At 41.6% G+C, this 10,250-nt stretch overlaps 1 protein-coding gene across 1 annotated transcript; it reads right to left on the reverse strand.

Moving 5' to 3' along the window:
* Positions 1 to 1,937: 1,937 nt before the first annotated feature.
* LOC148537726 (protein DVR-1-like) lies at positions 1,938 to 7,224 on the reverse strand. The gene is given in 3 exon segments (XM_088460293.1): positions 1,938 to 2,697; positions 2,700 to 3,167; positions 6,875 to 7,224. Coding segments are annotated over 3 exon segments (1,086 nt in total). The 5' UTR covers positions 7,149 to 7,224; the 3' UTR covers positions 1,938 to 2,353.
* Between the last annotated feature and the right edge of the window lie 3,026 nt (positions 7,225 to 10,250).

Raw genomic sequence — 10,250 nt, forward strand, 5'->3', positions numbered from 1 at the left:
GTAAATAGGCCTGCCAAGAGCCGGGGCAGGCCATGGTGAAAGGGGGAGTGGCCTAATAGGAGGCATGGCCACGTCCCCTTAAGGAAAAAAACATTGTTGCAGCCCAGCACCCCCCACAGGCATACTTGTAGAGGTCATGGCCGGCAGCTGGGGCTTGTTGCTCCATTTGTTGCCAACGCAATAAAATTATGGGCTACGTGGAGGCGCCTTCGCAGAATAGGATGCCACCGCACTACTGTGCAGCTGGAGCGTCGGTGGTCAGACCTGAGGTGCCGCACACCGGACCACCTGGCCCGCTTGCGGGAACTCAACACCCGGAGTAAGTATGCCTTTGTGTATGCATATTGCTAATATATGTGCGCACCTCGCGGGCGTTCTTTTGCTACTATGTACATATATGTGATGCTAGACTTGTCTGTCTTTTTGGTTCTTCCATTGTGTGTTTTCAGTGACCATTTTTTTTTTCCTTTTTAATAGAGTGGTGTACTGTTTAATCAAAATCCATTAATGTCATAACTCAGTAATGTCAGCTGCATTAGACCATTTTATTTGTTAGGGTTTAACGGTGTGTGTCTGTGTGTTTGACTTTTTTTATTTTCTTAAATTTATATTTGCAGCACTTAAAATGAAAAATGTATGGTGAACATACACACTTACCAGTCACACACAAGTAGTTGTGCAAATGCATCAGTCTATGATTTAATTGCAGAAGGAGGTGTCACACACCTCATTGCTGCATCTGTGTCAAGTGTCAACCCATCACTGCAAACAAGGTTGCAGCCTGGGATAACCTTGGAAACAATCACAAACCTCTATTGTTGTTATATTAAATTACATTCTGCAGAAGATAATTTTTCCACCAACCAGGGTAGTGGCTGCCCATGCAAGGGGCCAGGAATCTCACTCCATTGATGCAGACCCTGGCCTCTTGCCTCAAGAAAAAACTAACTATCACAAATCAATTTCCATGTCTGTATACAGACAGGTCCCTACGAGGCAGCCTGTCAGTCATGCTGCAAGTTGGGTGGTCTGCAAGGGAGACTGTAGGACCCATTATGCACATGTGCATTACGTATGTTATAACATATCCTGGGATGAATATTCACCTCTGAATCATGCCCTTAATCTTTACTCAAGGCATCATTTTATTGTAAGTGCCTCACGTAGCTCCAAGAGTTAAACATTGTCAAGAAGCAGGGTCAGCTCTTGAGGTGTTCGACCAATGCAGTCGAACAGGGGTGCCATCCCATAGAGGGCGCACCCCTCCTCAACATCCCGATTTCAGCGGGATACTACTGTCCCGCTGTTCCATCCGTGGGCAGTGGTGCAGATGGAAGAAAACAGAGTGGGACGGATGCAGGAAGACCGGGTGGTGCAGATGGAGAAAGACAGATTGGTGTGGATAAGGGAGTAAAGACTAGCCCAGTTGGGAGACCACACAGCAGTAGGGATTGGGGTGAAGATACTGTACATGTATAGACAGAGTATGATAGTTTTAGCAATTAGGGAGCTGAATGTGTATACAGAATGAGATGGATATATGGAGTGAGAAGGATTTTGGAACCCAGTGGGATTGTTGAGGTAACCGAATGGGAAGATTGTGGGCACTGAGTGGAACATATGTGCCATATAACTGCTCAGACCTCAGTTGCATAGACTGCATGTGTGTATTCCAATGAGCACACAATTCTGTGAATTAGAAGCTCCCCCATTTTGTGAGTGGCAGAAATCTCATTCTGTGAGAGTGCTGAATCTGGAGTTAACCACAGGGTGTGATGGCATACCATATCTGTATTGCGTAAGGAATACATCCATTAAGGAGTTAGCCTTAATGATTGGATTTTCATTGCTTTTTTAAGTTTGAGTGGCAGAAGTTCAGTAGGTTATGTGAAATTTCAGATCATGTCTAAGAAGCCTTAATGGGACATGTGAAACCTTAAGTTTGTCGATGGAATATATATTTTTTATTATATACACCCACACATAACTGAATTAAGCAGCTTCATTAAATTGCGTTACTTACTGTAAAATATCACATCAAATTTCACCAAACGCTTTTGAAGTATTTCGGGAAAATGTTCACAAAAACAACAAATTAACATAACTACAGTGTTATACATACAATTAATACATAAGCAACAATACAGACACATATCTAGTGGCAATGGGAAGGGGAGGTATAAACACACTTTATATCATGTTCTTAAGTTACAAAAAAAAAAAAAAACTAAATTTTCACCATTAGCCCATAGTAGTACCAGTCTCATTGCAACACCACTCTGTGATAACAGGTGTCACAAAAACAATGTAATAATTCACTTACTAGATCAAGTCAAACATTGCTTGCTGCTCATCACCTGCAGCCGCATTCATCCACCGCCATATTTTCATAGTGTCTGAGCACCACATTGTCATTATTGTCATAAAACAACATTGAGATCGGCGACATCTTTGTTGGGACACAACAGGGAAGTGGAATATACTCTGGCTCAAGAGAATGAGTAAGAGACTGCAGGATGGCATGATTAGAGCCATTTAGTAACTCTGCCAGTGGGTAAGGGCATTCTCCATAGCAGTAATTGGCCAAGTATCCTTGAGGAGCTACAACCCAGTTCTGCCATCCCACATCTCTAAATTCAACATATAGGCGTCTCTTTTTACAGATGTTGCTGGCAGTAAAAGGGGGCTTGCCATAGCTCTCTTCTTCCTAGATTTCGTACACTGTAGTGGATTGAGAGTCACAGTGAGAAGAGAGGTGTAGATAAAATTATGTATTCCCTGGCACTCCATCTGTCCAGAGTCCAATGTACCTTCTTGTCTAGAAAATATCTGCAAAGCCAGACCCAGGTTCTTATGAGGATGTCTCCAGCTCTTGCAAATCTCGGTCAGGTTAAAGTAAAGGGACTTGTGAAGCAGACGGAAGGTTTGCACAACCAAGAGTTTTCTGCTGGTCTTCTGTCCACCCATCCCTTTCAGGGACATCTGTAGGATCCTGTAGAGCTGCAGATCAAATGTTCGCCCATAGTAGCTGTTCTGGCTGAACCTTACCTCCAGCTGCCCCATTGTTATCTCTTCCTCTTTCTCCATTACAGAGATATTGAAGAACAATCTCCTTTCCAAGCAAAGATTTGGAGGAGGTCTAGGCGATTGAGGAATAACAAACCGGCCTAGTAAGTAAGACAACATAAAATAATTAGGGGAAATTCATGTTTTCAAACATTTATCTTAGTTAGTTTCAAATATCAAAGTATCAGTTTACACAGGATCTATGAAGTGTTGGGATTATAGGTTCATTGAAAAAAAAAAAAGTGCTGTACATATTTATTTTAGTTATCATGCAACGTAGGCTGCCAGCAACTGATTTTTATTAAAATACTACTGACCCACCCCGGCTTCGCACAGGATGAGATTTCATCTCACCACAGCCCCTTCCATCACAACCTACACCATGTCACCACAGTCCCCCTGCATCTCACGGTGGAGGAGTGGTGGCTGGAGTCTGCCTGCATAGGCATGGACTTCGGAATCAGATGGTTAATAACTAAAAATGTTTTTGTTCCGATGGTAGCGTTTTTACCATTTGATGGTGGAGGTCCGATGTCTGCCATCGTCAAATGGAAATCATTTGATGGTGTTTAGATGGTTGTTTATTTTTTGAATTCCTGATAGCTATGCCTCCCCTGGCTCATTCCTTGCTACTGTGTTTGCATCTGTGCAAATTCATGGGTTCATTGGAGGGTGTCTCATTCCCTGTCTGCCTCAGATGTGACCCTGCTCAGTCCATGACTCTTTCCCCTCTCTAGGCTGCTACTAAGCAACAGGGCACATTGCCATCTCAGCTTGGCTCTGACTGTCTTAGAGAGCCAATCAGAGTGCAGCCCTCAGCCCTGTAGCAGTCACTTACACAGCACAAGTTTTTTTCCTGTGATTTGCTTCATTCCAAGCCTCAGTTTCAGAAGCTTTCACTGTTTCAGCACCCTGACCAGCTCCTATACAGCAGCTTGGTGAAAGATCTTTTTTCTGTGATTTGCTTGACTAAAATAGTCACTGCTCGGCTCCCTTTTATCACAGATGAATGGCTCATACACATCAAACCTTCTTCAAACAATGCTTTATAAAACAGTGAAAACACCATCAAAATCTGTCTAGTGGTTCAAGAGATTATCCTGAACAAATAGACAGTCCCCTAGACCAAGGACTTTATTTTATATAGAGAGTTTCCTCCTCAATTGCTGCTGTTTGTATCTTTTGTTTGTGCATGTGTGTGTGTGCGGGGAGGGGAGGATGCACAAATGCTCTGTAACCAATAATAACCACTACAATGTTAGTTATATTGCGTCTTGATATATCTTGTTACCCTAGATCCATATACCCCTTGCTGGTTGCCAAGGCTCCAGGAAATTCCATATGTATGAAATACTTACCTATATTCCATCAGCCATTAAGAACAATTCATTCCCCTGCCATCCAGCTGTATCTTTTACAACCCATCCAAACTATATCAAGTCATCTTGCATAACACTCTTGCATTTTAGATCGGTGTTATGTAATCACAGTAGCGATGGCCATCGACCATCAATATTTGCTACTAATGGTCTTGCCATCCGATGGCAGATATCTAATGGTGATGCAGCAATTGCTTTTATGTCACATGGTACTTAGCTCCTCCCCTCATGCCCCTTCCTCTTTCCCCAATTGGCCCACCGCATTCACATGTTGCACAGTAGTGATGGCCAATGATGGTTCAAACCATCGATTTTCCATTGATAGAATTCCAGCCATTAATGTAAATGTACCGATGTCACCATTGATGGAGACAATTGATAGTGAGCTGTTCGATTGCCATACCTAACCCGCAGAAAATCAAACTTCCAAAATAAATATAAAATTCCACCATCCTCCAAATTTTGTCTGCCCATTCCCAGCACCGTTTTTTTTTTTTTTGCATGCAGTGATGTAGCAAGTCGGAGGCAACAATTTGGTTATAAGGGATACAAACTCTCCAGTCATTAATTGGTTAATGCTATAGTACCATTATTGCAGTACTTATGTTCAAAATATAAGCATATTAGTTAAATTAGCTACAAGATCTGTGCCCTGAGCTTGTGGGTTAACATCATGAGCATGTCGCTTGGTATTTTCATCTAGCATGGTCATTAGAACGCGCAACTTAATTCAATTACAAATGGCAAGTCACGGATGTTGTCAAGTTCTGCAGTGTGCGAAAAACATGAGAGAGTAGGGGAACCCCAAAACAACTGGCAAATAAGAGATCAGGTCAGTATAGAAGACTGTTGGTGACTATAAGCAAAGTATTGGAGGCAGTTAACCACTTAACTGGCTAATATTTTTCCAAAAACTGCTCAGAAATTGTCACTTTTTTAGGATTGAATTAGGTAAAGAACATCTATTTAGAACTTACACATCAATTTTATAAAAAAAAAAAAAAAATGGTTTTAACACAACATTAATATAAATTTTTAACATATCGTCATCGATATATTGGACTATCGATGATCGCACCCAGTATATACCTGGCAGCTGCTACTCTAAGCAGCCTCCAGGTATACACTGAGGGGGGCGAATTGCTGTTGGATTTAAATTTACCCGGCTGCTCCTCTCTGCAGTTTGCAGGTGGGGGATCCTGCTGTGATGCCCGATAAGCAGTGATCGGCACAAAGGCAGACACCAGATAAGGGGGGGCGGGGGACCACCCTTCCATTGGCTGCTGCTGGATCATCATCTTGGTTGGGTTTTTAAACTTTTACAAGATGATGGGAAAAATATAAAAATAATGATAGACAGCAGGTGTATTACACAAATAAGTGTTTACAGTATTTTGAGGTACACTAAAAGGTCTATGGCAATTTTTCAGTATGTATAAACAAGTTTGTAAAAGGTTGTAAGAAAACCCTTGTAACTCCCATCTACAAGTTCAGAACCCCCTTTCCCATCAATACAACACCCAGCATACCTGTCCCACATTATTTAACCAATTTGTCTTCTTTTTAGTGAAAATTACATGCAAAATGTCTTTATTGGCCATACTTTCTTACTTTAAAAAAAATCTATATACATTCTCATTTGTTGTGATGAGTGTCCCAGGGGTACTTCACTGTGTCCTGTATTTTTTTTACATTAAAATAAAGATTTTCCTGACTTTTCACCTAGTCTGGTGCGGTGAACCAAAATCTGCGTTAGTTCCATTGAGGATCGCGTTAAGTTAATGCAGATTTCTAGTTGAACAACAAGATGCCACACACCTTGGGTTTTTAACCAGCGCTAAGCAATTTTCAACCAACTCACAGCTAATTGAATATCCCCTCTAAAGTTCATTATAAATTACTATTGAAGCTATTATATTTGATTGCCTTTGTGAAAGATATTGTGACAACAAATGACAAAAGCTAATATAGGACGCAGCATGAATGCAATCATTTTGCATGCACTTGAATAAAATAAATATTGATACTGTGTTTATAATGCGCCACCCCATTATACTGAGCGGTGTATATCAAGCATGTTTAAATTAGGGATGTGCAGGCTCGGTTTTACTCGGATTTACTCAGTTCTTATCGCCACTTTACCGCAAATTCGGATTGATTATATTGGCTATCCAAAACACATGATAGGCGATAGCCAATAAAAAGGATTGGAGTAAATCCGAGTAAAACCGAACCCGCTCACCCCTAGTTTAAATATTAACTCACATCAGCCCCTCTTCCAGTGGAGCTTACATTCTAATTTCCTTACTACATACACGGTTACTAGGGAAAACTTTGTTACAAGCAATTATAATGGAAGCACAGGTTCTGCATAGATGTGAATCCTCCAAGTATTACTGATCCCAGCATTATATATTGTGTCCCCTCACCTTGATCAGGAAACACCCGGATGACACTGCCAGGGACATTAAACTCTTCCACAAAACACAAATCTTGCTTCTTCTTTTGGGCTGAGCTGCTCACCCTCTGGCTGTAGATCCGCCATAATACAGCAGGTATGGATGGGGGAGAGACAGGGAAAGGCTTAGCTGGTAATCCCAAACTTCTTAAAAACAAATCCTCTCTACGTTTTACTTCAGAGTCTATTGTCGCTGGGACAGAGACAATGAGCAAATTCCCTAGTGTGAACCACCACAGCAGCATCCTAGATGATGAGCTGCTCTGAGACACCCTGGCTTTTTGTTCAGTAATCAGCTCCTAATTGGATATGATTGTGGTGAGGTTCAGTGGATCATGTTTTTTGCACCTATAGTTGAGAAATTCCTCACACCATTCCCTAATATAGATACAAGTAGCATGTGTGTTTCTGCAGCATAAGTAACCATGATTCTGTTTTCCCACTATAAATAATCTTTATATTTCTCCTGCAATTTATTAACATCAGCGTTTATGGCTTATCATTCAGTTACATACAATTATGTTTTATATACCATAACATTTAAACACAAAACAATGCTCACACATCTGCACGATCAGGGTTAGCACATCGTCCATGTAATCTGCAAGTTAAATGACAGCAGTTGTTTTTTTTTTACTACAGTAACATACATTGTGCATAAGTCATATTTGTTACATGGCTTATTATCTGTTAAACCTTAGTAATACTAAATATTTTCAGGCTTGTTTAGAAACATTTTATTTTTGATCAATTAACCAGCTGCCTTTTTTCCATTATAAGGCACTCAATCGTCGGAGTCCGACTGTGACTCTTTGTTAGCCGATGTTCTATTGATTTATTGGGTATTGGGCAGGCAAGCTCAACTGACTGTCTTCTGAACCTTGACAGAAGATATGTGTATTTTCAGTTACACACCCTGTATTTAAAACACACATTTCTCCTACCTGGCACTTAAACTCACAGCAAAGTGCTCAAGAGAAGTGATACCACGCATGCACGCACACAGTGGCGTAAGTTCATCCCAGACGCCTTGAGGCAAGTTATAATTTGGTGTCCCCCTGTCACAGCCGCTGACACTATAATATAGCAATTCGCATGCAGACAGGCTATAGATAAACAAGGGCAACAGCTGATGGTCTGACATGGAGCTCTCCACTAGTGTATGGTGGCTTCTCAGGCGCCGGGAAGGGGTGCCATGCATTGGGCGGCCGTGACGCCCAATGCATGGCACTCCGGGTACATAGTTACAGCCCTAAGTGGGGTGAATATGCTGTGGACAATGGAGAAGGTTCCCCTTCAGAGCTGGAGCCCGGTGGCAGGCACCTCCATTGTCTCCCATAGTTATCTCCCTATCTATCTATCTATCTATCTATCTATCTATCTATCTATCTATCTATACAGGGTGGTCCATAAGTGTGGAATCACCCTTATAAAAAGAAAATGAGTAAGGAAATATTAATCCAGTGTCTACACATATAATATGGGAGTGGGGGAAAACATTTTAGGGTATGTCACCAGCATGGTGGTCATCTTGAAGTGAGACATCTTGGATGCAACTCTAATTTTTTAATTTGGAAGGTAGTCATGTGACATATCAAACAGATGCAAAATTTTATAAGAAAAACAATGATGTTCTTCACTTTGACGTATCTTTATTCATTCTCGAGTTTTAACTCAGTTTTCTTTTGCAGGTAGTGACATTTATGACAATGGCACTAACGCAAACAGAACGTGTTGAGATTGTCTTGATATCTGGAGAACGAAGCACGCTTTCTATTGCAAATTATTTCAACCAACATCACCCAATAGGCCAACTATTACAGTGCAGTTGCCAAACTCCTTGCTAAATTTAAAGAAACCGGATCAGTTGCAGATAAATAAAAAAGTGGACGACCAAAAACTGTTACAGATGAAGCAACAATAACTGCTGTGCTGGCATCATTTTCAAAGAGCCCACAACATAGCACAACATAGAACTTGTCATCTGTCATGAATGTGGGGTTAGTCGTATGGCCATTTGGAGAATTCTGTCTACATATAAATGGCACCCCTACAAGATTCAGATGTTGTAACACCTGACTGAGGATGACCCAGACCGTCGGTTATATTATAAGCACCAAGGCTCTGGCAGTGCAGTCAAATTCAAATGAATTAAGATGTCTGTGCAATAAGAACCAAAATATGAATCATTATTATATGTATACGAATCGACATTCAGAACAGGAATATCTAACAAAATACAAGAGTTAAGGTGCATACACACACAACGATTTTTTGAACGATTATCGTTAAACGATATCGTTTAACGATAATCATTTGTAAAAATCGTTCACTTTCTGAGTCAAACGATGAACGATTTTCGTTCATGCGCATTCACGTTTGTAGTTTGTAGTTCAGTCAGACTTGTCAACTCAACGATTTTCAGTAAGGGAATATGCAAAAATCGTTTGTAGTTCTAGAAAATCGTTCATTACATTTAAATGAACATAGGGCCTGATTCAGACCCACTCGCGAGCAGCTGTCCGCTCGCAAGTGGGTCGATGTTCTGGACTGAGCATGCGCACGATGGAGGGAGCTCCGTCGTGCGCATGCGCCAGACGCGACGAGCGAAGGAAAGTCCTTCGCTCGTTGTGTCCGATCAAAGGGGGCGTGCTGTCAATGTTGATTGACAGCACGCCCCCTTTGGTAGGCGTGCCGGGGGCGTGCCTCCCTGACGGGGGCGTTCCCACGGGAACGCCTCCCGTCAGAAGCCGGCCCACTGACATCACTAGTGATGTCAGTGGGAGTGATTTTGGCTCTGATAGAGCCAAAATCACTCCGGAGCTTGCGGTTGAAAACCTCAACCGCAGGCTCCGGCTCGCAAATTCGATGGTCGCGATGGTCTCGACCATCGCGGCCATCAAACTGCACGCTCGTATAGCCTGTGGGTGGTGACCCACAGCTATACGAGCGTCCAGAAGGACGCTCCATTTTCATGGAGGCCGGCCCTCATTCAGAGCGTGCGCTCTGCTCAGAGCGTACGGCTCTGAATGAGGGCCATAGTAAATGAACAACTTTAGTAAACGATTTTAGTTCATTTTTTCAAGGGAGAAAATCGTTTACTAAAATCGTTCATTAACTAAATCGTTGTGTGTGTATGCAGCTTTACTCATTTAATTGGACATCTTCTTTAGAGATAATAATAAATATCTGTGTTTATTCAGTAGAAAAAGGTACCTAAAATTACCACTAGAAGGAGCACTCTGCCATAATAAGCCTCAGATATATTCTCAATATAAATATAAACATTTCACGTAGTTTCAAAACACTGATAGTAATTATTATTATCATTTATTTATATGGCGCCA

The sequence above is a fragment of the Taudactylus pleione genome, unplaced genomic scaffold (genome assembly GCF_031769625.1).
Source record: "Taudactylus pleione unplaced genomic scaffold, aTauple2 ptg000044l, whole genome shotgun sequence".
NCBI classification, from domain to species: domain Eukaryota; kingdom Metazoa; phylum Chordata; class Amphibia; order Anura; family Myobatrachidae; genus Taudactylus; species Taudactylus pleione.